This window comes from Falco biarmicus, assembly GCF_023638135.1.
Source record: "Falco biarmicus isolate bFalBia1 chromosome 22 unlocalized genomic scaffold, bFalBia1.pri SUPER_22_unloc_2, whole genome shotgun sequence".
NCBI lineage: Eukaryota > Metazoa > Chordata > Aves > Falconiformes > Falconidae > Falco > Falco biarmicus.
In genome coordinates this window covers 4,959-32,223 of record NW_026611668.1, presented here as the reverse complement: position 1 = coordinate 32,223, position 27,265 = coordinate 4,959, and the positions used below count along the sequence as shown (strand labels likewise).

The window sequence follows — 27,265 nt, the reverse complement described above, 5'->3', positions numbered from 1 at the left end:
ATTGTCCTGCAGACCCCAACCCGGGGGGCATGGGCAGGGCTGGGGGGGGGTCGTGGGGGGGGTCCCCAGTGCTCCCCCAGCCCCGGGCAGGAGGGATGAGCACGGTGCGGAAGGGTAAAGTCTCCGTTCGTTAACAGTAATCGGCAATATTTTAATTACATGACAAAGAAAAACCGGTAATATATGCTGCTAGGTGAATATATATTTATATAATAAATCCGTAAGTTAATAAAGTAAATAGGAACCTTCTGGCTTTCATTTAAATTTTAAAAGATCAGGCTTTTTTTTTTTTTTTTAAATTTTTTTTTTGCCTTTTTTTTATTCTTTTTCTCTTTTTTTTTTTTTCCTCTAATTCTTTTTTTTTTTTTTTTTTGGAATTTTTGGTCCTCAGAAAAACCTGCTCCAAGGTTGGAGGGGGGGGGGGGGGGGGGGAGTGAGGGAGCTGCGCTGGAGGTGAGACATCCTCCCACCCCCCCCCCCCCCCCGCACCATCCTCCGCCCGAGCCGGGGGGGTTCTGCTGCCCCCTTCCCCCCCAACCCCCACCCCGGCTTGTTGGGATTTTCGGCTGCGGAGAGGGCTAAACCCGCACGGGGCGGGGGCGGGGGGCTCCCTTTGGAGCTGCTAGTTGAAAAAATATGGGTTTTTCTATTAAAAAAAATATTATCTGAGGGCAGAGCTGAAGCTCCCCGCTCCCCTGCCGGCAAAAAAAAAAATAAAAACCAACCCCCCCCAAGCCACTAAAAGGTGAGCCCCCCCCCCCCCCCCCCGCAGCTGGCAGCCCTCCCCTGTGAAAAAACCCCGACCCCCCCCCCAAATAACCCAAAATATATCGTTGCATAGGTACGTGGTGGGTGTAATACGCAAGAACCGCGCGGTGGGGCGGCCGTGGCGTTACCGGTGCCCCCCGCCACCCCGGGGAGGAGACCCCCCCCCCCCCGGTGGGTGCAGGGAGGTGGGTGGGGGGAGGTGAGTGTGGAGCATGGGGGAAAAAAACCCGATAAAAACCAAACCAAAAAATAAAAATAAATGGGGGATTTGGCTCGTGGCGGGAAGCGCCAGCGCTGGGTGCCGCCGCGGCGCGGCTCAGAGGTCGCTCCTCGCCGTACAGCGCGGTGGAGAAGGATTTGTAGTCCAGGGCGCCGGGCACGGCGTCGGGCCCCTGGTAGGGAGCCATGCGGGCGATGCAGTACTCTGCCTGCTCGGGGGGCAGCTCCCGCCGCAGCTCTTCGGCCGTGATGTAGTTCTGGGGGGAGAAAAAAAACCAAACAAACAAAAAAAAAAGAACAAAAAACAAACCCCAAATTAGGAAATTTGTCAAAACGGTGGAGGTTTGAGGTGGATCCGTGGGTTTTGGTGGATCCGGGTGTCGGATCCATCCCGGCGGTGCCGCACCTTGTCGCCCGCCAGGACTTTGAAGGAGGCGGATGACCTGATCCGCCGTGTCCGTGTCGGTGGTTTCCCGCGACATGAAGTCGATGAACGCCTGGAAAGTGACGATCCCGCTGTTGTTGGGATCCACCACGCTCATGATCCGGTTGAATTCGGCGTCGCCCTGGAGCGGGGAAGGGGATAGGGGGGGCGGTGAGGGGGGGTGGGAGCGCTGGATCCCACCCCTCCCCCCACCATCCTGCAGTGCCCTGATGGACCCTGGGTGCGCACGGGGGTGGGGGGGGGATCTCCCCCACCCTCGGGGATCGCGGCGGCGTTCCCAGCCCTCCCCCCCGCGGGATCGCAGCGCCGGGAAGAGCGAGAAGAAGTGGGGGAGGGCGGAAAAAAAAAAAGGTGGAAAAACTAAAAAGTGGCGGCGGTGGGGAGGAGGATAGCAGAGAGCGTACCAGGCTGTATCCCGTGGAGGTAAGGAGAGCTCGGAAGTCGTCCGTGTCCACGCTTCCCGCGCGCTTCTGCTCCGGGAGGAGGAAGAGGAGGAAGAGGAAGGAGAGCCGGCCGCAGAGGGCAGAGAGCGCATGCAGAGAGGAAGAGGAAGGAAAACGCGGGAGGAAGAGGAGAGAGAAAGGCAGAGACTCGGTTATGGGAGGCGTTTCGGCGCGGGAAGGCGGCGGCGGGGGGCGCGAGGAGGAGGGGGGGATGGGGAGGAAGAGCGAGGAGGGGGGACGGGATGGGGGCGCCGGTACCTGGCGGTCGTTCTCCACGTCGTAGCCCAGGCTGATGAGGCAGGCCTTGAACTCCTCCGGGCCCCAGCGCGCCGCCGTGGTCCTGCCAGGGAGGGGACGGAGCAGAACGGGGCGTTACTGGTGGCTTCGGCACCCCCGGGGGGGCTGGGGGGGGCGGGGGGGGGGGGCGGGGGGGCGCACCTTATCGAAGTGGTTGAAGGAAGCCCTGAATTCCTGCATCTGCTCCTGGCTGATGCCTTTGGCGTCGCGGGTGAGGATCTGGTTCTCCACCTCGTTGATGGTGCGGGCGATGGTGGTGAGGAGCTGCTCCCAGCCCACGCGGATGTGCCTGCGGGGGGGGGGGGGGGGATGGGAAAGAGGGTGGGGGGCTTGTTAGCGAGGGGGGGGATTGATGCGTTCCTACAGGAGGACGCCGCGACCCAACCCAAAGCTTTGCAAACCCCTCCCCCACCCTGGGTGCCGTACAGCCCCCTTGGGTGCCCCCCCCCCCCACCTCCCCCGCCCCTCCCGGAAGGGTTAATTAATAGGGATAATTGGAATTAATGACCCAAGCCAGGCGCCCACCTCCATGGTGTAGTTGGTGTGCTTGTTGTCGAAGATCAGCGCCTCCTGGATGAGCTGGTGCTGCTGCTCCAGCAGGTCGATGTTGGGTTTGTAGTCGACGATGCTCTGCTCGTACTGCTTCAGCTGCGCCAGCTGCGCCTCCAGCGTGCCGTGCAGCTCGATGGAGATGCGCCCGATCTCCTGCCGGGGGCAAACGGCGTCAAGGGCACGGGGCAAGGCCACGGGCACGGCCCCGGGACCGGGATCAGCCCGGCTCGGCCACCCGCCGCCGGTGCCAGGCGCGGTGGGACCGTTGACGGGTGTCAGGAGCCGGAGCGACGCGCACACGGGGCAGGGTGAGCCCCGGCGTGCTCCAGGCTGGTCTGAGAAGCCGAGATTCCCAGTTTCCCATCTTTTTTGGGAGCTGGAGTGATGCAGACATGGTGCAGCTCGAGCTCCAGGCTGGTTTTATCATCCAATTCCCAGTTTCCCATCATTTTTAGGAGCTGGAGCGATGCAGACACAGGGCAGCTCGAGCTCCAGCCTGGTTTTATCAACCAATTCCCAGTTTCCATCATTTTTTAGGAGCTGGAGCGATGCAGACACAGGGCAGCCCGAGCTCCAGCCTGGTTTTATCATCCAATTCCCAGTTTCCCACCATTTTTGGGAGCTGGAGTGATGCAGACACAGGGCAGCCCGAGCTCCAGGCTGGTTTTATCATCCAATTCCCAGTTTCCCATCATTTTTTAGGAGCTGGAGCGATGCAGACACAGGGCAGCCCGAGCTCCAGCCTGGTTTTATCATCCAATTCCCAGTTTCCCATCATTTTTAGGAGCTGGATTGACACAGACACAGGGCAGCCCGAGCTCCAGCCTGGTTTTATCATCCAATTCCCAGTTTCCCACCATTTTTGGGAGCTGGAGCGATGCAGACACAGGGCAGCCCGAGCTCCAGCCTGGTTTTATCATCCAATTCCCAGTTTCCCATCATTTTTGGGAGCTGGAGTGATGCAGACATGGTGCAGCTCGAGCTCCAGCCTGGTTTTATCATCCAATTCCCAGTTTCCCATCATTTTTAGGAGCTGGAGCGATGCAGACACAGGGCAGCTCGAGCTCCAGCCTGGTTTTATCATCCAATTCCCAGTTTCCCATCTTTTTTGGGAGCTGGAGTGATGCAGACACGGTGCAGCCCGAGCTCCAGCCTGGTTTTATCATCCAATTCCCAGTTTCCCACCATTTTTGGGAGCTGGAGTGATGCAGACACAGGGCAGCCCGAGCTCCAGCCTGGTTTTGTCATCCAATTCCCAGTTTCCCATCATTTTTGGGAGCTGGAGCGATGCAGACACAGGGCAGCTCGAGCTCCAGCCTGGTTTTATCAACCCGTTCCCAGTTTCCCATCATTTTTAGGAGCTGGATTGATGCAGACACAGGGCAGCCCGAGCTCCAGCCTGGTTTTATCAACCCATTCCCAGTTTCCCATCATTTTTAGGAGCTGGATTTGACGCAGACACAGGGCAGCTCGAGCTCCAGCCTGGTTTTATCATCCAATTCCCAGTTTCCCATCATTTTTGGGAGCTGGAGCGATGCAGACACAGGGCAGCCCGAGCTCCAGGCTGGTTTTATGAACCAGTTCCCAGTTTCCCATCATTTTAGGAGCTGGATTGATTCAGACACGGTGCAGCTCGAGCTCCAGCCTGGTTTTATCATCCAATTCCCAGTTTCCCACCATTTTTAGGAGCTGGATTGATGCAGACACAGGGCAGCCCGAGCTCCAGGCTGGTTTTATCATCCAATTCCCAGTTTCCCACCATTTTTAGGAGCTGGATTGATGCAGACACAGGGCAGCTTGAGCTCCAGCCTGATTCTATCAACCAATTCCCAGTTTCCATCATTTTTGGGAGCTGGAGTGATGCAGACACAGGGCAGCCCGAGCTCCAGCCTGGTTTTATCATCCAATTCCCAGTTTCCCACCATTTTTAGGAGCTGGAGCGATGCAGACACGGTGCAGCTCGAGCTCCAGCCTGATTCTATCAACCAATTCCCAGTTTCCCATCTTTTTCAGGAGCCGGATTGACGCAGACACAGGGCAGCCCGAGCTCCAGGCTGGTTTTATCAACAGTTCCCAGTTTCCCCTCATTTCCAGGAGCCGGACTGATGCAGACATCGGGCAGCGTGGGCCCCACGTGCTCCCACCTGGTTTTTTCCCAGCCCTTTCCCGACTCTCCGTCCTTCCCGGAGCCGGAGCAGCTCCCCGCGCGTGGCTGCCCTCCCGCAGCGCTCCCGCGCTCACCTCCATCTTGGTCTGGATCCAGGGCCCCACGATGTTGGCCTGGCTGGCGAACTGCCGCCCGCAGGTGCTCGTTGGACTGCTGCTTGCTCTGCTCGTCCTGCAGCGCGTGGTCCCGCTTCGGCACCAGCTGCTGCACCTGCGGGGGGCGGGGAGGGCACCGTGCGTTGGGAGACCCCCCGGTGGGTGGGCAGACCCCTTTACCGGGAGCTCCAGCCCCACGGAGCATCCCCGCGTTATTCCCGGGAAACTGGGGCTCCGCGCCGCCAGCACCCACCCGTTCCCACTTGGAATTGATGATCTGGGGGGTGACGGAGGTGTAGGGGTTGTTCCCGGAGAGTTTGATGCTGTTGAAGTCGGCGATGCGCTGCGCTTCCCGCTGGATGCCCAGGATGGCCTCGCGCTCCTTGTCGGCGTCGGGGAGGGTGGATTTGAACTGGTCGTGAGCGGCGATGAGCCCCTGCGGGGGTGGGGGATGGGTTAGAGCCGGGGGGGGGGGGGGGGGGGGAGCTGCTCCGGGAGCCGTGCCATACCGGCACATCATCCCCTCCCCCATCACCAGACCCCCCCTGGCTCACCCGACCCCCCCAAAAGAAGCCGTTCACAAACCAGGAGAACAACATCCCAGTGGGAAACGGGAGGCTCCCGCCCCGCCCCTCCCCCCCACCTCGATCTCCTCGATGGTGTGGACGATGAACATGTCCTGCAGGTCCTCCATGGCGCTCTCCATCCAGTTGTTGAAGGGGGCCGCCCTCTTGGCGTACTCCAGGTGCAGCTCGTCGATGGTTTCCAACTGCTTCTCCGTTTTCTGCAGGCGGCCAGCAGGAATGAGGAGGGGGAAAAGCCCCCCCCCGGGGCGGCCCCACTCCCACAGGTCCCCCCGAGTAGGGGGGCTCACCTCCAGCGCTTCCCTCCTGCTGTGGGTCAAGGAGCCCAGCACGTCCCACTGGTCGCAGATCTTCTGGCACCGGTGCGTTGACGCTGGGCGAGTCGTAATAATCCAGCTCGCTTTAGGGGGGGGGGGGGGGGCAGAAATGCAGTGGGGTGAGGGCATCGGGGCGGGGGGCGCACACATTGGGACCACCGGAGTCGGGATGGGGTCACCCCCTCCGCCCCCGCATCCCGACGCAGGGATGCGCTCGGCTCCCGTTCCAGCGGCGAGTGGGGCGCTGGGGGGGGGGCTCGTTAGGACCCCCACCACGGCATTTCCCACGCCCCCCACGTCCCGTTTCCCGGCCGGCCGTGGCTCCAGCCGCGGGAAGAAGGGCTCCATTCACGGCTCGGCCCTTGCGCTGGTTTTCAGTGTACTAATTGTGCCCGAGTTTATCTGACCCGGGGAGTGATGGGGGGGGAAATTATAAAAAAAAAAAAAAAAAAAAAGAGCGGGGCCGCCTTACAATAACCGTATTCTGGTGGCGGAGAAAACCGGGGGGGGGGAAGGGCCGGGCGGAACAATGGGGGCACTGTGCGGAGGAGCCGCTCCGAGGTCAGGCCGTGCCCGGGGGTCTTGCCGCCAGACCCCCGATACGGAGGGATCTGCGGTGGGAAGGGCCGAGGTGTGGGGCGCTGGGGGACCCCAGGGGTGTTTGGGGGGGGGGGCGGGGGTGGGGGGGGGGGGGGCGCAGACGTACTTGAGCTCCTGCGCGATGGCCGCGATCTGCTCCACGCGGTCCTGGTGCGCCGCCAGGTCGCTCTCGAAGGCTTCGTGCTTCCTGATGAGCGCCTTGATGTCCGACAGCGTGGCGGCCTCGTAGTCCTTCTGCTTCAGCATGGCCTCCTTGCCTGGGGGGGGAGGGGGGGGGAACGGCGCTTGTCACCTCGTCCGTCCCCCCCAAAACACACCTGGCGGGGCACCCAGGTGGGTCCTCCTGCCGCTTGGGCGGCACCTCCGTGGGAAAACGGACCTGAAACAGTTCCCCCTCCCCCCCCCCCCCCAAAAAAAAACCCTTCTACATAACCAAACCCCCTGAAATAACGAGGAGCATCTCCGAGATGCGCTGCAGGGTGGGGGGACAGGGACCCCCGCGGCTCACACCACCCAGCAAAGCCAAAAGGGGTGTGAAAACAAGGGATGTGAACCCCCCCCCGGCCCCCCCAGCCGCTTCCCAAGGTATGTGACCCCCCCCGGCCCCGAAATGTGCCCCCCCCGCCCCCCTGCCGTGGCGCTACCTTCGGTCCACGCCTCGTGGATGGAGGCCTTCTGCCGGAACTTCTCGGCCAGGTGATCGAGCCGCTCCAGGCGCCGGATCTCATTGAGCAGCCACTCCTCGTAGCCCTTCTCCGCTTGCTCCAGGTGCTGCCAGCCCGTGTTGATGTCCTGGGGAGGGGGGCGCGGGGGCTCAGGGGGCTCCTGCGCTGCCAGCGCCTGCTCCTCCCCCACCAGCTCCATCACCCTTGTAACCGGGGCTGTGGGGTCCCCCCGTGCCCGCACCGACGGCTGCGGGGTCCTCTCCCCCCGCCCCACAACAGCAGCCAGGTCCCCCCGTGCCCCCCCGCACCTCTCCTGCCCACTTCATGCTCCCCCCCATTTTTGGGGGCAGCCACTGAAGAAGCCTCCAGCCCCAACCCCGTGCAGGAGCCCCGGGAGGGGACCTCCTGGTCCCCGCAGCCCCCTCCCCATCCCCACGGGACCCCCCCAGCCCCCTCCCCCGGCTCACCGAGACCATCCTCCCCTCGGAGGGCATGAAGGCGGGCCGGTTGCTCAGGCGCAGCTTGGTCTGCAGCGTGTTTGAAATTAATTTCCAGCTGACACTTCTCCTGCACCTTGGGGGGCTTGTGGACCCGCCGGTAATCGCGGAAATCTTCCAGCTTCTGCTGCATCTCCTGGATGGTTTTCTGGGGGCTGCGGTCCTCCAGCCACGGGATGGTGCGCTTGATCCACTCCAGCAGCTGTGGGGGGTTGGGGAAAATAAAAAAAAAAGGGGGGGGGGGGGAAATGGGGAAAAATGGGATATTAGGGGGGTGGGGGGGATGGCTGGGGGAAGGGGTCCCGTCCCCCCCGCCGGCGGTGGCTTACGTCGGAGGCCAGTTTCTCGTAGTCCTCCATCAGGTGCTCGTTCTCCTGGTTGACGGCCAGCACTTTGCAGATGCGGTTCGCCGCCGTCTCAGCCTGGGCGGGGGGGAGGGGCAACAGGAGGACGGGGGGGTTGAGAGCCACAGAAAACTGGGGTGTGTCCCCCCCCTCCGAGCCCCCCCATCCCAAACCCAGAGCTCCAACCTCCTTCCCTGCTCCCCATCGGCGGGGGGGGATGGATATCTCTCTCTTTGCCCCGCCGGGGGTCTGGTGCTGGAGGGAGCACAAAACTAAAGTTGCTCCATTTTTTTAAAATTGCGGTTTAATCTATTTTTTTTTTAAACCCATCTCTAAGCACCACCCTGGGGTCTCCTGCTGCTCCACCAAGGCAGATCCTCTCTCCACCGGGTGGGAAGAGGCAGGAAAAATCAAGGCTGGGGGGTGAGGGGTCGGAGCAGAAAGGCGACAGAAAGGAGCGGAGAGGGTCGACGGAGGAGCAGGGAGAGGAAAAGGAGCCGCCGCGGGGGGAAACCCCCAAAATCACCAGGAAGGAAGGAAAAGCAGCGAAAAGCTGGGTGGAAACCCAAGGGAAAAGCAGGAGGGAGGTGGGATGTGGTGCTGGGATGCGGCACTGGGATGGCACTGGGATGCGGCGCTAAGATGTGGTACTGGGCTGTGGTCCTGGGATGTGGCACTGGGATGTGACACTGGGATGGCACTGGGATGCAGCACTGGGATGCAGCACTGGGATGCAGCACTGGGATGGCACTGGGATGTGGCGCTGGGATGTGGTACTGGGCTGTGGTCCTGGGATGTGGCACTGGGATGTGACACTGGGATGGCACTGGGATGCAGCACTGGGATGCAGCACTGGGATGCAGCACTGGGATGGCACTGGGATGTGGCGCTGGGATGCGGCGCTGGGATGGCACTGGGATGCAGCACTGGGATGGCACTGGGATGTGGCGCTGGGATGCAGCACTGGGATGCAGCACTGGGATGCAGCACTGGGATGCGGCACTGGGATGCGGCACTGGGATGCGGCACTGGGATGTGGCACTGGGACGCGGTGCTGGGATGCAGCACTGGGATGTGGCGCTGGGATGGCACTGGGATGCAGCACTGGGATGCGGCGCTGGGATGTGGCACTGGGATGCTCCAGGACGCCGTGTCTGGCACAATGGAACCACCGGATGATCCCGGTGAGCTGGGATCCGCAGTGCCCCGAGGGCAGATCCCAAGGGAATCAACCTGGGCCTGGTCCAGCACCCCGCAGGATGAACCCCCGGATCAGAACCCGGATCAGAATCCAGATCAGAAGCTGGATCAGAATCCGGATCAGAATCCGGATCAGAACCTGGATCAGAACCCGGATCAGAACCTGGATCAGAACCCGGATCAGAACCCGGATCAGAATCTGGATCAGAACAAGGATCAGAAACCGATCAGAACTGGATCAGAACAAGGATCAGAACTGGATCAGAACAAGGATCAGAACTGGATCAGAACAAGGAACAGAACCTGAATCCGAACCCGGATCCGAACCCGGATCAGAACCCGGATCAGAACAGGGATCAGAATCCGGATCAGAACCCGATCAGAACAAGAATCAGAATCTGGATCAGAACAAGGATCAGAACCCCGATCAGAACCCGAATCAGAACCTGGATCAGAACCCCGATCAGAATCCGGATCAGAACAAGGATCAGAACAAGGATCAGAACCCGGATCAGAACAAAGGATCAGAACCCGGATCAGAACCTGGATCAGAACAAGGATCAGAATCCGGATCAACACAAGGATCAGAACGCGGGATCAGAACCCCGATCAGAATCCGGATCAGAACAAGGATCAGAACCTGGATCAGAACCCGGATCAGAATCCGGATCAACACAAGGATCAGAACGCGGGATCAGAACCTGGATCAGAACCCGGATCAGAACTCGGATCAGAACAAGGATCAGAACTCGGATCAGAACAAGGATCAGAACAAGGATCAGAACAAGGATCAGAACAAGGATCAGAATCCGGATCAGAACCCGGATCAGAACCCGGATCAGAACAAGGATCAGAACAAGGATCAGAACCTGGATCAGAACAAGGATCAGAACCTGGATCAGAACAATGACCAGAACCCGGATCAGAACAAGGATCAGAACCCGGATCAGAACAAGGATCAGAACCCGGATCAGAACAAGGATCAGAACCCGGATCAGAACAAGGATCAGAACAAGGATCAGAACAATGACCAGAACAATGACCAGAACCCAGATCAGAACCCGGATCAGAACTCGGATCAGAACCCGGATCAGAACAAGGATCAGAATAAGGATCAGAACCTGGATCAGAACCCGGATCAGAACAATGACCAGAACAATGACCAGAACCCGGATCAGAACCCGGATCAGAACTCGGATCAGACCCCCTGGGAGCGCTGGATCGTGCCGCAAAGACGGATCAGACCCCTGTGCCGCGCTGCAAACTGGGATTCGGGGTCTCGCTCACCCACGTTTCCTCCAGCCGCCACCAAAAGCCTGGAAGAGCCCCAGCGCCGCAGCCAGCCCAGCGCGGAACCCAGCCGGGGGCTCTTCCCGGGGGGAAGCGGAAAGCCGGCCCGTTTCGGGGTGGGTTTGCCCAGCAGCAGCGCGAGCGCCCCGGGAGCGGGCGGGTGCGGTGTCAGCCCCAAGCGCGCAGCTCCGGCCGGCACAGCTCACCTTCTGCGCCCCCGAGAAAGCGTGGTAGAAGCAGGACACGTATGTCATGATGGCCTTCTCGTCGGGCCTGAGCGTGCCCACGATATCTGCGCGGAGAGAAAGGCAGGAGAGAGGGTGAAGCAGCGGCCAGCAAACCCTCCACCCCCTGGGGCATGCGGCGGAGGGGCGATGCGCTCGCTGGGGGCTTGGGATCCCGACCGGAGCTGGCTCTGGGGTTAGTTTGCCCGCTGCGCTTCCCTTTTCTCAACATCTCAGCCTTTTCTCAAGGATTGAGGCTTCGTTTCCAGCCACATCCCGGCTCCCGAGCTCCCTCGGGAAGCTCCGTGCGGCCCCCAGCTTAGCGCCGGGCCAGCCCCGCCACCCCAGCACCACCGGGAGATGGATTTCGGGAAGCCCAGCGGCTCTTTAACCCCACACGAACGAGCTGAGGTCCGGTTCCCAAGCCCGCAAGAGAAAAGACGGGCCATCTGAAAGAGAAAGTGGCGTGAGTGCGGGATGCTGCGGCGGGGAGCGTGACAGCGAGATGGAGGCAGCCGCCTCGGGTACCTTCTGAGCCCCCGAAAAGGCGTGGTAGAAGCTGGACACGTAAGTCATGATGGCTTTCTCGTCGGGGCGAGCTGTGTTGACAATGTCTGTAATTAAATAACAAGGGTCAGGCTGAGGGGGGGAGGGGGGCCAGCTCCGGCGCGAGCCAGGCTCGCTCTCCACGCCGTGCCTGCGAGCCAGCTGCGCTTTAGGCTGGAATCCCACCAGCCAGCGGCTCTTAAAAATCCACCTGTACGGGCAGAAGAGCGTGTTAAACACAAGCCCCGGGTCACGCCATCCCTCTGTTCCCCGGCCCTGGGGCACGCTTCCCGGCGGCCCGAGGGAGCGGCTTTCCCACCGGAGGAGCCTTCGGCGGCGCGGAGAGCTTACCCTCCGCATCCAGCATCTTGGGATGTCCAGGTACTTCTCCGCCACTTCGAAGGCGTTGTTCAGGTTCGTCACCGGATCATCCTAGAGGAAAACGGGGGGGGGGGGGTGTGAGCTGCTGGAGAGGGCAGCGGGAGGGATGGAGGGAGCGAGGCAGCGAGGAGGGAGGGAGGGATGGAGGGATTGAGGGAGGGAGGGATGGAGGGAGGGAGGGAGGGATTGAGGGAGGGAGGGAGGGAGGGAGGGAGGGAGGGAGGGAGGAATTGAGGGAGGGAGGGATGGAGGGAGAGACAGAAGGCTGGAGGGAGGGAGGGAGGGATGAAGGGATGGAGGGATGAAGGGATGGAGGGATGAAGGGATGGAGAGAGGGAAGGAGGGGAGGATGGAGAGAGGGACAGAAGGCTGGAGGGAGGGAGGGATGGAGGGAGGGAGGGAGGGCTGGCCGGATGGATGGAAGGATGGCCGGATGGCCGTGCTCGCCCGCCGGCTCCGAGCCGGGAAAAGGGTTTTACCTTCCTGAGTTTGTCGTATTCGATCAGCTCTGGCCTGTGCCTGTGGATCAAGGCGTTGAAAGCCAGCCCGTCCTTCCAGCTGCCGAGGGAAACGCGGAGAGTGAGACCCCGCGCCAGCGCCAGGCTCAAACCCACGGACACGTGTCCCCCCGGCGCCCCACGCCTCCCCCCGCTCCCGGATTGAAAAACAGAAGCGCCGAGACGGACCCTGCACCGTCCACCCACCCTGGAGAAGCAGCCTGGAGAAGGGGCGGATACTGACCACAGCAAAAAAGCCCCAAATCAAATAAAGCCCAACCCAAAGCAGCGCGAGCCGCAGCACAGAGCGGCAGGAGGAGGAGGAGGATGCTCAGTTCTCTCCTTCCCGCACGCTCCGCCGTCGGACATCCCACCAGGAGCGGCGCGGCCGCATCCTGCAGGGTGGGAAAAGCTGGCGCTGGGAGCGTTACCTGATGTGGAAATTCTGCACGTTGACGTTCTTGTAAGGCGCCGTCTTCCTCTGGCACCAGAGCAGCAACCCCTCCTTGGCCGAGGTCTCTGCCGGAGCAGTGGGAGGCGGTCAGCCGGGAGCGGATCCAGCGCCGGCCGCCGCCCGCATCCCGGCCTCCTTACCTTCCACCGAGATATCCTGGATGGCAAACCGCAGGATGATGGTCCAGATCATGCCCAGCGTCATCTTGGCGTTGCCATCGACGATCTCTGAAAGCCAAAGGGAAAACCGGCGGCGCCGTTCAGCTCCCGGGAGCCCTTTCCTCTCGGATCCACCTGGGCAGCACCAGGAGCAACGTCCCCCCCGTTCCCGCCTCGCCTTCGGGTGCCAGAGCGCGGAGTTGGGCTGCCCACCCCCCCCACCCCCGCCCCCCGGGCTTGCGACGTCGGATGCCCCGAGCCCACCCCCCACCCCCGCTCCTCATACCTCCACGCCTGTCCTGCCTCAATAAACACGGAACCGGAGCCGACATCCTCCAAAATAAACGTTCCCCAACGGCAGTTTCACCGCTCCGCTGCCACCAGCGCCTCGGGGTGACACGGAGGGGGGTCCCAACAACGGCTCCGGGGCGGGGGGCTCCGGCTGCTTAAGCCCCCAGTTCCCCCAGTTCCTGGGGTGTCTCCAGAAGGAGCCGACGTGACATTCCTCATCGCGTGAGCAACCCAAGCGCTTGGGGTTTTTTTTTGGTTTGGGTTTTTTTTTTCTTTTTTTCCGCGGGATTACGGTGAGGTAGGCGCCGGCGGGGACCGGCGGGAGCCTCTGGCGCAAAGCGGCTGTTGTAACCGCCACCGCGGCCGCGCCTCTCGGGTTGGGATGCGGCACCAGTCGGGACACGCACCGGTTTCGGGAGCAGGCGGGCTTCCCCAGCCGACGAGGCTTCAAAGAGAAAACCTGGGAGCAGCCGCCGTCCTCAAGAACCGGCTCTGCAGGGTGAGCCGCTGCCAAGGCTCCGGCAAAACCACGCCGAAGCTCCAGGGCACCCCTCCGGCTCCCGCAGCCACCAGTAAAACCAGAGGCCAAGCGGGAAATCCTCTCCCCTAGCCCCGGGGGGAGGAGTAGGCAGCCCTGGGAGCGAGGCAGAGGGGGGAATTAAATCCGGGATCAAGCGTATCCCGCTTCTCCCCAGCCGGCGGATCCCCGGCGCCGCGTCCTCTCCCACATGGAGCCGGTGCTTCCAACGCCAGGCGGCCACACGGTGGGTGCGAGGCCAAGGACACGCTCTGCTTCGCTTGTACCGCAGCAAAACCCAGGCAAAACGGGGGGTTTTGGTGGGTTTTTTGGGGGTTTGGTTTTTTGGTTGGTTTTTTTTTTCCATTTTCTGTTCCGCTTAAGCAGGTTGTTTTCCGCGGGGGACGGCCTGCAGCCGGAGCAGAGCCGGGAGAATCCGTCCCGCCACCGAGGCGAATCCGAGATCCTCGTCTAATGGGAGGAATTTTGTTTTTTAAACCACCACGCTTCCCCTGCCAGCACCAAGGGCTTGGAACAACGCAGGTGCAAATATTTGGCTTTTCCAGAGTGTTTTTTTCAGGGTTTTTTTTGCGGGTTTTTTTTTTTGACGCAACGGCTGCAGTGGCGACGAGCCCCGTCGTGCCCACCGGCTGAAACTCAACTGAAACACCTCGGGCCGGCTCCCACCGTCCTTGCCGCTGCGCCAGGGCTTCCCCGCCGCGGCGGTGACCGTGGGGAAGGAGCCCCCGCTGCCTTCCACCTCCGAGCTCCAACGCGGAGCCTCCCCAGCCACGTGCGCCGGGCACCTCCCCGCTGACTCAACCGCCGCCAGGGCGACAGAGCCACCATAAAGCCACGACAGAGCCACCATAAAACCACGCCGAGATCCCGACCCGGCGCCGCCGCCCAGCGCCGTGACTCACATCGCCCCAGGGCTGCGACAACGCCTCCGCCACGCCGTGCCCGCTGCCGTTACATCGGGCAAGACGCGGGCGCCGCGTCCCCGCACCGCCGGGTTAGGGCGGCCGGCGGCGTGGCTAGCGGTGGCCACCGAGCCGTGCCAGAGGTCCGGACTCACCTTCGGCTCCTATGGAGACCAGTTTTGACGCCTTTACTGGCGATGAAATCCAGGGCTTTGTTCACGTTGTTGATTTTATGCACTCTCATTTTTCCCCGCTCCGGTTTTGGCAATCGTTCCCCTGGGAAGAAAAAAAGGATCAAAGGTTTTTTTTTGTTTCAGGCAAACAGCAAAAAGCGGAGGAGGAGGAGGAGTGTTTAAAAGCGGGATGGAAGACAAGAAAAGTCAAAAAAAAATAATAGAGAAAATAACGATAAGAAGCCCCGCGCTGCCCCAGACACCCCGTGCAGCCCCAGGAGGGGGCTTGAAGGGACAGGGTGGACCCCGGGGGGGGAACACACGGGATCAGAGTCACACCAGGGCAGGAGATGGGGGACCCTGCAGGACCCTGGGGGCTCTCTGGGGGTGCTGGGGTGACCCAGAGGGACCCTGGGGTGACCTAGAGGGACCCTGGGGGCTCTCTGGGGGTGCTGGGGTGACCAGTGGACACAATGGGGACACTGGGGTGACCCAGAGGGACCCTGCAGGACCCTGGGGGGTCTCTGGGGGTGCTAGGGTGACCCAGAGGGACACTAAGGACACTGGGGGGGTCTTTAGGGGTGCTGGGGTGACCCAGAGGGACACTAAGAACACTGGGGGGGTCTCTGGGGGTGCTGGGGTGACCCAGAGGGACACTAAGGACACTGGGGGGGTCTTTAGGGGTGCTGGGGTGACCCAGAGGGACACTAAGGACACTGGGGGGGTCTCTGGGGGTGCTGGGGTGACCCAGAGGGACACTGAGGACACTGGGGGACTCTTTGGGGGTGCTGGGGTGACCCAGAGGGACACTGAAGACCCCGAGGGGAACGAGCAGGACCAGTGAGACCGTGGGGCACACCGGGGGTGACACCAGAGGACACGCTGGGGGGGGACTCAAGGCAACACTGGGAGATCCCAGAGAGTATTTTTGGGGACCCTGGTGAGACCCAAGGGGGCCCCAGGGGCCGTGGGGGGACACCCCAAACCCCAGGGAGCACGAGCGCGGCGACCGACCTGAAATCACCTCCAGCAGGAGCATGAGCTTGAGGCCGTCGCGGAAATCCTCGTCGATGTTCTCGATCTGCGTGCCGGCCTTCCGCAGGTGGGAGTTGCACCACGCCGTGAAGGTCTGCCGGGGGAGACGCGGGAGAGGGGGAGGGTCACGGCGAGGAGCGACACCCCCCTTTTCGGGGTTCACCGCATCCCCCCATCTCCCCGGCGCCAAATCGCAGCGCTAGAGGAATAAACAGGGAAAGGGGGATGCCTGCCCCCTCTCCCTGCCCCCCCACCGTGGCTCCGTGTTTTTTCCCCGGCGAGCTGCTGGCCGGGGGGTCGCTGGAGACCGGTGGGGGGTGGGATCCAACCCAGGAAAACCATCGGGATGAGGAGGGGGGCTATCCCGGCTGGCACCTGTGGATTGCTGTGCCGAGGATTTGGGATGCGCCAGGCCCCCCCCCCCCCTTGGCAGCGAAGGGGTCCGGGCCGGTTAAGGGCGCTTCGCAGCCGGGGGTCCCGCGCATCCCCCGGGGAATAACAGCCACTTCCTGGTCCGTTGTTGGATTTGCTTGAACTTGTGGCTTTTAGGGTGAAAAAGAAATTCCAGATAGGCACCGGGGGCGGGGGAGGGGAATAAATCCCTGTTATACCAGTGAGACCGCGATGCCGGGATCCCGGATTGCGGCAGAGCCACCGGCCGCGGTTGGGATGGGGATGGGGGTGGTCGGAGCCCCCGAGCCCCCTCCTCACGGCCGGCTGAAGGGAGCATTGTCCCACGTCCCAGGCCGGCGGTGAGCTCAGGGCCGGGGAATGCTGCAGCGACAGCTTTTAACAGGCCATTCATCCCACCAGGACCCCCCCCCGGCAGCGAGGGAGGGGGACTTTGGTTAAATCCAGGTGGGAAACCAAACCCGGGGGTGGCTCCGGGCCCCCTGGCACGGCAAGACCCTCCCGGAGCCGGCGGGTTGCGGAGCAGCGCTGGCTCCATCCCGACACTCATCCTGATCCCTGCTTCTTGGGCAGGATTTTAGGGAATTAAAACACGCCGCGGTGCTGTCAGAAATACAAAGACGCCGGGGACTGAGCTTCTAGAGGGCAGCGGGGTCACCTCCACGGGCACCGGGAGCACGCCGGACAGCCCGGTGCCTGGGGAAAAGTCGCTTTTCCCACCCCGGCAGCTGGGATTTGGCGTTTGATGGGTGCTGGGTACCCTGTGTCCTGCCCTGGGGTGGTGGCATGGCCAGCTCACCACCCCGGGATATCCAGAGCTGCTCGTCGGGACCGTGCGGGCAGCGACCGCTGTCACACGGTGCCACATGCCTGTGCCAGGCGTGCCGGGGTGGTGCCACCGGAGCTCGCCGCGGAGCCAGCCCCGGCACGTGGGGAACGGCGAGCCGAGAGCTGAATCACGCCTGGTGCAGCCAAACCAACCCGTACTGCTGCTAAAAAAAAAAAATTAAAAAAACCAGGCACAAAACACCTCCGAAGGAATTTTTCCGTTCCAGCGAGGAGGAGGATGCTTGACGTGAAAATATTTTTGAAGCCGCCTGACGCGCCGCAGCACGGAGAAGCTGTGGTTGTTTCCAAAACGCTATGGAAACAGCCAAGGAGTTAAAAATAGTGGTAGAAAGCCATAAAAAAAGCTTTCCAGCTCTCCGCCCCCCCCAAAAAAAAAAAAAAAAAAAAAAAAGCAAGCTTGTTTCCTCAACGGATGACGGATCCCTTCCAAATCCCATGAATTTCTTTTCCAACAGCTACCGGGCGGCCGCGGCACCTTCCTCCCCCGCCGGGTCCCTCGCCACGACGCTGGGGACCCGTTCATGAAATTCCATGAAATTAAATCCCCAAAAATGGTTTTGGCGGCTGGGCGCTGGTGTAAGGACTGTGCGGCGGCGCGCTGGGAACCGAAGTTACTAAAAAAAGGAGATTCCGCAGACGCCGCTGGAATTTCCTTCCCACGGAGCGCGGGGAGCGACGCTTTCCAGGCATTGTGTCGGAGCCGCCTCTGCCGGGGAGCGGCAAGGTGGTCCCGCACCTTCCGAGCCAACCCCCCGCCCTGGCAAAGGGGGGAGACCCCCCCCATCCAAGGGGGAGACCCCCACCCATCCCGGCACACAGCGGGGAAGGAGCAGCCAGTTCCCTCCCGTCTCACACAACACCTGGAAAAAACAAGGAGCAAAATTTGGGGGAATTCCTGGGGGTCAGCGAGCGCATGTTCCCAACCCTGGATGGCTGGGCGCCTGAAATTTGAATTTTTTTTTTTTTTTTTTTTTTTTAGGCATCATCCGCCAGCCCACCGCACCGGGCTCAGCCCGGGACGATCCCGGCAGGTTTTTGCAGCTTTTTCCTTCCTCTTAAGCCAAACACTGCCGCGGACTTTAGCCTGACTCGCAGCCCTGACCGAAAGCCGCCCGCTGCCCTCGGAGCCCGGCAGCTCCACGATGTTTGCTCGGAAAGTCGTGGGCAGGACACACCGGTATTTTTCCATTAGGTCACCGCCGGCAAGAATTTCTCCTTGGAGAGAAAAGGGAGAGAAGGGAAAAAGGGAGAAGGAAAAAAAAAGAAAAAAAGAGAAGGGAAAGGAAAAGAGAGAGAAGGGGGAAACAGAAGGGAGAGAGAAAGAAGAAGAAGCGGAGAAGAAGAAAAAGAAAAAGGAAGAAAAAGAGGACAAGAAGAAAAAGAAAAAGGAAGAAAAAGAGAAGAAGAAAAAGAGGAGAAGAAGAAAAAGAGGAGAAGAAGAAAAAGAGGAGAAGAAGAAAAAGAGGAGAAGAAGAAAAAGAAAAAAGAAGAAAAAGAAAAAAGAAGAAAAAGAAAAAAAGAAGAAAAAGAAAAAAGAAGAAGAAAAAGAAAAAAGAAAAAGAAAAAAAGAAGAAAAAGAAAAAAGAAGAAAAAGAAAAAAGAAGAAAAAGAAAAAAGAAGAAAAAGAAAAAAGAAGAAAAAGAAAAAAGAAGAAAAAGAAAAAAGAAGGAAAAAGAAAAGAAAAAAGAAGAAAAGAAGAAAAAAAGAAAACAAGAAAAAAGAAGAAGAAAGAAGAAGAAAAAAGAAGAAAAAGAAAAAAAGAAAAAGAAAAAAGAAGAAAAAGAAAAAAGAAGAAAAAAGAAAAAAAGAAAAGAAGAAAAAAGAAAACAAGAAAAAAGAAGAAAAAAGAAGAAAAAGAAAAAAAAAGAAAAAAGAAGAAAAAGAAAAAGAAAGAAAAAAGAAGAAAAAGAAAAAGAAAGAAAAAAGAAGAAAAAAGAAGAAAAAAGAAAAGAAAAAAGAAGAAAACAAGAAAAAAGAAAACAAGAAAAAAGAAGAAGAAGAAAAAAGAAAAAAGAAAAAAAGAAGAAAAGCTCATCTTTCTTTAAAAAATCCACTGGAATTGCACTTTTTTTGGTGGTTTTTTTTTAATTCTAAGCCAGCGTTTCTCACCCCTGGCGCCTTCCCTGGCACAATCCGGGGGTGGCCGTGGAAGGAGAAGCTGGTGACGCCGCTGGCTGCTCCGGCGCGGCCGCTTTCGGTCTCATTTCCATGGTTTTAAGTAAAAAACCCCGAAAATAACATAAAAGCTAAGGGGGGAGCCGGCGTCGCCGGGCTGAAGGCAGCCACGCGCGTGGAAAAGGGGCGGTGGGTCCCTGGCGGGGGCTGGGGGTCCCTTGGGCCGCGCCGCCTTCCCTTCGTTAGGGCTAACGAGGGGAAGCTCGTTAGGGCAGGAAATCATTCCTGCGCTCCAAATTGCCGGCGGAGACTAAACAAAGCTCCGGAGAAGAAGGAGGCATTTCCCAACGCCGGCCAAGGCACCCAGCCTCGGTGGGTAATTAGCGGGGTGGCTAATTACCGGCGCTAGCGGCTCAGCTCGACGCTGAAACCGCTTTTCCTTGGAGGAGCGGCAGTTCCGGACCGAAATCCGGAGAAACGAGGGTTTTCCCCGAAATCCGGAGAAACGAGGATTTTCCTCGGCAGACAGAGATGCTGAGGGGTGATGCTCCCACCTTCATTAGCAGGGTGGTGTTAACGAACTTGGCCCGGCTTTGCCTTTCCGGGGGGGGGGCAAAAGCAGCCCCCCCAGACGGGTGGCTCCGCTTCCCGCTCCTGGCGTCATTTCCCTCCTGGGGGGGGATGCTGGTGGTTTTTTTTTAATTTGCTGCTACGGGGGGGGGGCGGCGGATAACGGAGATTCTCCTCGTTCTTTTCCCTAATTAGGCTCTTGGCCCGGCTGTTTGGGGAGAAAAATATTGGCGGGGGGGGGGGGGGGGGATACAGCAACCCTCACTGGGGGGCCGGCGTGCGGCCACTCCGGATCTGGTGGCAGGGGAGAAACGCCGGCTGAGAATATAAAAATTAAAAAAAAAAAACAAAACACCGAAAAAAGTGCAATTCCAGTGGATTTCTAAAGAAAGATGAGCTTTAAATATGAGTTGGTCCCAGGAAACTGCAGGTGATTCCCCTTCCCAGCGCCGCCGGCTCCGGTTTTCCCGTATCCATCGCTTTAAAACGTTGAAACCTCCCCAAAAACCTGGCGCTGCCTGAGCTGGGAGGCACGCACGCAGCAAACACCCCCCAAAACATGGAAAAATACCAGGGGGGGAAAAAAAAAGGGAAAAGCAGAGACATTCCCAAGCCAAAGAGCCCGGTGGAGGAATTAACGCTTGTTTCGCCCACCCACAAGCATCCCTCATCCTGGCGCTTTGGGGGTCCAAAAAAAATTTAAAAAAATAAATGGAAACGCTCGTTTTTCAATTCCAAAGGTAGGAAAAGCCGCCGTGCCGGGGCGATTCCCCGGCTCCTTGTGTAAGCTGGGTCCCGCCCGGCAGGTCTGCGTCATCCCACCGGCATTAATCTGCCGGCCGGGATCCCACCTGGGATCCAAAAGTTGCCTCAGCGGGATTAAAGCGGATTATTTTTTCAACACGAGAGCCAGGAAGCCTGAAAAGGGGGAGAAAAGGGGGGGGGAAAAACCCCCCTGCCCGGTCCCCACCGTCAGGGGGAGCGTCTTCTGATCATCGCTCTGGGAATCGCCACGGGGGTTTTAAGGGAAAAAAAAAATAAAAATAATAAATGGGGGGTGAACGGGGGGTTTCTCCGCTCCAGAAAATAACAAACGGGGGGTGAACAGGGGGTTTCCCCCGCTTCAGAAAATCCACGTCTGATGGTGGGACTGTGGCAGAGAGAGGCTGGGGGGATGGAGACGGGGGATGCGGAGGGAATTCTCCGGCCCCGGAGGACGAATCCCACCCGGCGCAGGAGCCGGCGATGTTCTCAGAGGAGCAGCCGGATGTTTTTCCCTTTGGAAAGGAACCAAGAATCCAGCCGTGCAGCGGAGAAACTCCTCCATCCCGTCCACGCTCTGGGGGTGGGGGTGGGGGGAGCCCCCGGCCCGGCTTCGTTAACACGCCGAGGCCGTTAAACCAGCGCGGGAGCTGACGAGCCGGCGGTGGGTCCAATTAGCGGCGATTAACGATGATGCCGCGAGAAGCCGGCGCTCGGTCCACGGGATGAGCATCTCCCCAGCCACCCTCACCGCCCCGCGGCTTCGTTATCGCCCCGCGGCTTCGTTATCGCCCCGCGGCCCGCAGGGACGCCCCATTCCCACCAAGTTGTTTTCCCAGCAGAAGCCAGGAGCATTTCCACCTGGTCAAGGCCATGGGCAACGATTTTCCTTTTTTCTTTCCTTTTTTTTTTTTTTTTTCCTTTTTTCCCCCTGTTTTTCCTTTTTATTCCTTACTTTTTTTTTTTTTTTTAATTTATTTCTCGGTTTTTTTCCCTTATTTTTTCCGGTGCGTTAGCCGGAGGGAGGCCGGGAAGGACTGACGCCGGGAGATCGTGCCCCGCTGTTCCAGCCACATAGCTGAGATTCCAGAGGAGAAACCCCGGGGACTGGCCACATACCAGCAGCAAAACCGCAGCCATTGGGATGGCTCCAGATGGGAACACTGGGATGGCTCCAGATGGGAACACTGGGATGGCTCCAGATGGGAACACTGGGATGGCTCCACACGGGATGGCTCCAGATGGGAACACTGGGATGGCTCCACACGGGATGGCTCCAGATGGGAACACTGGGATGGCTCCACACAGGATGGCTCCAAATGGGAACACTGGGATGGCTCCAGATGGGAACACTGGGATGGCTCCACACAGGATGGCTCCAGATGGGAACACTGGGATGGCTCCACACGGGATGGCTCCAGATGGGAACACTGGGATGGCTCCAGATGGGAACACTGGGATGGCTCCACACAGGATGGCTCCAAATGGGAACACTGGGATGGCTCCAGATGGGAACACTGGGATGGCTCCACACGGGATGGCTCCAGATGGGAACACTGGGATGGCTCCAGATGGGAACACTGGGATGGCTCCACACGGGATGGCTCCAGATGGGAACACTGGGATGGCTCCAGATGGGAACACTGGGATGGCCCCAGACGGGAACACTGGGATGGCTCCACACAGGATGGCTCCAGATGGGAACACTGGGATGGCTCCACACAGGATGGCTCCAGATGGGAACACTGGGATGGCTCCAGATGGGAACACTGGGATGGCTCCAGATGGGAACACTGGGATGGCTCCACACGGGATGGCTCCAGATGGGAACACTGGGATGGCTCCACACGGGATGGCTCCAAATGGGAACACTGGGATGGCTCCACACAGGATGGCTCCAAATGGGAACATTGGGATGGCTCCAGATGGGAACACTGGGATGGCTCCAGATGGGAACACTGGGATGGCTCCACACGGGATGGCTCCAGATGGGAACACTGGGATGGCCCCAGACGGGAACACTGGGATGGCTCCAGATGGGAACACTGGGATGGCTCCACACAGGATGGCTCCAGATGGGAACACTGGGATGGCTCCACACGGGATGGCTCCAGATGGGAACACTGGGATGGCTCCACACGGGATGGCTCCAAATGGGAACACTGGGATGGCTCCAAATGGGAACACTGGGATGGCTCCAAATGGGAACACTGGGATGGCTCCACACGGGATGGCTCCAGATGGGAACACTGGGATGGCCCCAGACGGGAACACTGGGATGGCCCCAGACGGGAACACTGGGATGGCCCCAGATGGGAACACTGGGATGGCTCCACACAGGATGGCTCCAGATGGGAACACTGGGATGGCTCCACACGGGATGGCTCCAGATGGGAACACTGGGATGGCTCCACATGGGAACACTGGGATGGCTCCACACGGGATGGCTCCAAATGGGAACACTGGGATGGCTCCAGATGGGAACACTGGGATGGCTCCACACAGGATGGCTCCAAATGGGAACATTGGGATGGCTCCAGATGGGAACATTGGGATGGCTCCAAATGGGAACAGTGGGATGGCTCCAAATGGGAACAGTGGGATGGCTCCAAATGGGAACAGTGGGATGGCTCCACACGGGATGGCTCCAAATGGGAACACTGGGATGGCTCCACACGGGATGGCTCCAAATGGGAACACTGGGATGGCCCCAGACGGGAACAGTGGGATGGCTCCAGATGGGAACACTGGGATGGCTCCACACGGGATGGCTCCAAATGGGAACACTGGGATGGCCCCAGACGGGAACAGTGGGATGGCTCCAGATGGGAACACTGGGATGGCTCCACACGGGATGGCTCCAAATGGGAACACTGGGATGGCCCCAGACGGGAACAGTGGGATGGCTCCAGATGGGAACACTGGGATGGCTCCACACGGGATGGCTCCAAATGGGAATGCTGGGATGGCTCCAGATGGGAACGCCGGGACGGCTCCACATCCACACGGGAACGTTCCCGTCCTTCCCGGCTGCGTTCCCCCCCGGCAAGGGATGGGATGAGACCTCGGCCGCTTCCACTCCAGCGCAGATTTCCAGAGGATCGACGGCCGGCACGCCGGCAGCTTCCCTGCCATCCCAAGGTCCAGAAAGACACGAACCAGCTCCAAAAAACAACTTCATTAACTTGCAGAGCGTTTTCCCCGACACCCAGAGAGGAGCTTTCCAACGCCGCCTGCTCCTCCGCCGAGGATCCGGACCGACTTTCCAGCTCTGGGAAAGCCGCATTCCCAAATTCCTGGAGTCACCGGCAGCATCCCGCTCGCGGCAGCGCGTCCGTGCCTGTCCCCCTCATCCCAGGCGGTGACGGAGAAGGGAAAGACACCAGAAGGACCTGGGAAATGCTTCCGACGGGCCGGGGTGCCGAACTGGGGGGGGGGGGGCTGGGGGTGGGGGGGGTTGCAGCTTGCTAATTAGCCGGCTCTGCAGCCGACGCTAACGAGGCTTGGCCTATGGACCAGCTGGAATTGAGAACCGCTGGTTCCCCAACCTCATCCATCTGCCAGACCCCAAAATTCCATAAAATCCACGGCAAAAAACATACGTTACAGCGGGGGGGGGGGGGGGGGGGGGGGAGCGTTACAGCGGGAGGGGGGGTGGCCAAAGCGGCGCTGGGGGGGGGAAGGAGGATGAGGAGGCTCAGCACACGCTTCCGTCGCCAAAAATTATGCCAAAAAAAAAAAAATTAGATTAAATATCAGCGTAACTATAGCAACAGACACCCAGCGTTCACGTTTCGGAGTTTATACAGGTGTCCACGGCGCTCCCCCCCCGCCTGGGGAGGGGGGGGGTCTGCAGCCTGGGGAAGGGGGGGCGGGGGTCTGCCCTGACCCCTCCCCCCCCAGTAACCCATCATTAAGGTAATTAAATAAACCTGAGCGGAACGAACGCCTCGCCCAGCGCCTGCGGGTGACGAAGCGGGAGGGGAACGGGCAGCTCCGAGCCCCCGGCAGCAGGTTTTGCCGGGATGAAGCGAAGCGGAGGGGTCTCGGTGGCTGGGTGCGGCGCAGGTGGGACCCCCCCCCCTCCTCCCCACATCAGCGCCCCCCCCCCCCCCCTCCCCCCCCCTGGGAGGTGCCGAGGCGCCAGCGCCCTGTGCCCTGCCCCTCCCTGCCGCCTCTCCCCCAGTGCCCTTTTATCCGCTCCCTTATTTCCCCATTCCTGACCCAGGGAGCGGATCCTTCTACACCCCCGCCCCCCCCTCCCCCCAGCACCCCCTGCCACCCCCTCCCCTCCAGCACCCACTCCCCGAGGGTCTGCGGCACCCTGGACCCCTCCCCAGCTACTGCCCCGCCCCCCCCCCCCCAGAGGGTCCCTCCAGGCCCCCCCCCTTCCCCAGGGGCTCTCTCCAGGCCCCCCACCCCCTCCTCAGGGGTTCCCCCCAGCACCTGTGCCCCCCCCCCCCCCCCCCCCCGACCTCTCAGCTGGCCCCACAGCCCCCCCAGTGCGGGCCCTGACCCCCCTGGCCCCCTCCAGGCCCAGCCCCTGATGCCTCAGGGACCCTTTCAGCCCCCTCATGCCCCACAGAACCAGCCCCGGGACCCCAAACCCTAACCCCCCGGGACCCCCCAACTGAGGCTCTAACCCCTCGGGGACCCCCCCAACTGAGGCTCTAACCCCTCGGGACCCCCCCCAACTGAGGCTCTAACCCCTCGGGACCTCCCCCCCCCCCAACTGAGGCTCTAACCCCTCGGGACCCCCCCCAACTGAGGCTCTAACCCCTCGGGACCCCCCCCAACTGAGGCTCTAACCCCTCGGGACCTCCCCCCCCCCCCAACTGAGGCTCTAACCCCTCGGGACCTCCCCCCCCCCAACTGAGGCTCTAACCCCTCGGGACCCCCCCCCCCAACTGAGGCTCTAACCCCCCGGGACCCCCCCAGCTGAGGCTCTAACCCCTCGGGACCCCCCCCCCAACTGAGGCTCTAACCCCTCGGGACACCCCCCCCAACTGAGGCTCTAACCCCTCGGGACCCCCCCCCAACTGAGGCTCTAACCCCCCCGGGACCCCCCCCCAACTGAGGCTCTAACCCCTCGGGACACCCCCCCCAACTGAGGCTCTAACCCCTCGGGACCCCCCCCCAACTGAGGCTCTAACCCCCCGGGACCCCCCCCCCAACTGAGGCTCTAACCCCTCGGGACCCCCCCCAACTGAGGCTCTAACCCCCCGGGACCTCCCCCCCCCCCAACTGAGGCTCTAACCCCCCGGGACCCCCCCAGCTGAGGCTCTAACCCCTCGGGACCTCCCCCCCCCCCCCCCCCAATTGAGGCTCTAACACACACCCCCCTCCCCCCCCCAATTGAGGCTCTAACCCCTCAGGACCCCCCCAGCTGAGGCTCTAACCCCTCAGGACCCCCCTCAGGGTCCCCCCTCTCAGGCCCTGATGCCTCAGGGACCCCCACAGACCCCCCTCCGAACCACCTAACCCCCTGTCTTTTGAGATTCTAACCCCTCAGGACCCCCTCGGTCCCTCCCCCCCCCCCAGGTTCTAACCCCTCAGGACCCCCCCTCAGGCCCTGACGCCTCAGGGACACCCTCGCCCCCTCCCCTACGAGGCTCTAACCCTCCAGGCCCCCCTCAGGGCCACCCCCCCGGGGCTCTAACCCCTCAGGGACCCCTCCCCCCAGCCCCCCTCCCCCTTAAGGACCCCCTTCAGGCCCACCCCCCCGGCCTTTAACTCCTCAGGGACCCTCCCTCAGCACCCCCCTCAAGGCTGTAACCCCTCGGGCCCAGCCCCCCCAGCCTTTCAGCCCCCAAGGACCTCCCCCCCACAAGGGCTCTAACCCCTCAGGGACCCCCCCCCAGCTGAGGCTCTAACCCCTCAGGGACCCCCCCCAACTGAGGCTCTAACCCCTCAGGGACCCCCCCCAACTGAGGCTCTAACCCCTCAGGACCCCCCCCCCAACTGAGGCTCTAACCCCTCAGGCCCCCCCCCCACAAAGCTCTAACCCCTCAGGACCCCCCCCCACAAAGCTCTAACCCCTCAGCGACCCCCCCCACAAAGCTCTAACCCCTCAGGGACCCCCCCCACAAAGCTCTAACCCCTCAGGACCCCCCCCAACTGAGGCTCTAACCCCTCAGGACCCCCCCCAACTGAGGCTCTAACCCCTCAGGACCCCCCCCCACAAAGCTCTAACCCCTCAGGACCCACCCCCCACAAAGCTCTAACCCCTCAGGGACCCCCCCCCCAAAGCTCTAACCCCTCAGGGACCCCCCCCCACAAAGCTCTAACCCCTCAGGACCCCCCCCCCCCACAAAGCTCTAACCCCTCAGGGACCCCCCCCCCCACAAAGCTCTAACCCCTCAGGACCCCCCCCCACAAAGCTCTAACCCCTCAGGACCCCCCCCCCACAAAGCTCTAACCCCTCAGGGACCCCCCCCACAAAGCTCTAACCCCTCAGGGACGCCCCCCCACAAAGCTCTAACCCCTCAGGACCCCCCCCCCACAAAGCTCTAACCCCTCAGGACCCCCCCCCACAAAGCTCTAACCCCTCAGGACCCCTTCAGGCCCAGCCCCCCAGCCTTTCACCCCTCAGGGAAAGGCTCCAACCCCTCAGGCCCCCACCCCCCCCCGGCCCTGAGGCCGCAGGCCGCCCCCCTGCCCGGGCCCACCTTGCGCTGCTGCTTCTCCCAGGCGGGATCGAGGAGGAGATCACGGTCCCAGTCGTCCTCCTGGGCCATGTAGTCACCGTTGGGGCCGGGCCCGTTGCCGCCATAGGGGTAGGGCTGCCCAGTGCTGTGGTAATCCACCATGGCGCTACGATCGCGATCGCTCCGCTGCCGCCGCCGCCCGGCTGCGCCCCGCCGCTGCCCCCGCGCA

At 60.9% G+C, this 27,265-nt stretch overlaps 2 protein-coding genes across 2 annotated transcripts in view; one reads left to right on the top strand and one right to left on the bottom strand.

Moving 5' to 3' along the window:
* Nucleotides 1-792, top strand: part of SIRT2 (sirtuin 2) — a 4,345-nt gene extending 3,553 nt beyond the window's left edge. Inside the window, 1 exon segment of the mRNA XM_056326006.1 lies at nucleotides 773-792. Within this exon segment, the coding sequence (XP_056181981.1) occupies nucleotides 773-792 (20 nt within the window).
* A 144-nt stretch (nucleotides 793-936) lies between these two features.
* ACTN4 (actinin alpha 4) lies at nucleotides 937-27,265 on the bottom strand. Its single transcript, XM_056326007.1, is given in 27 exon segments — nucleotides 937-1,244; nucleotides 1,394-1,553; nucleotides 1,837-1,902; nucleotides 2,134-2,215; nucleotides 2,314-2,461; nucleotides 2,699-2,877; nucleotides 4,966-5,022; nucleotides 5,024-5,101; nucleotides 5,240-5,422; nucleotides 5,630-5,770; nucleotides 5,861-5,932; nucleotides 5,934-5,970; nucleotides 6,594-6,744; nucleotides 7,132-7,279; nucleotides 7,620-7,691; nucleotides 7,693-7,851; nucleotides 7,979-8,071; nucleotides 11,236-11,321; nucleotides 11,605-11,628; nucleotides 11,631-11,685; nucleotides 12,114-12,192; nucleotides 12,563-12,650; nucleotides 12,726-12,812; nucleotides 14,630-14,654; nucleotides 14,656-14,750; nucleotides 15,662-15,776; nucleotides 27,058-27,265. Coding segments are annotated over 27 exon segments (2,781 nt in total). The 5' UTR covers nucleotides 27,199-27,265; the 3' UTR covers nucleotides 937-1,084.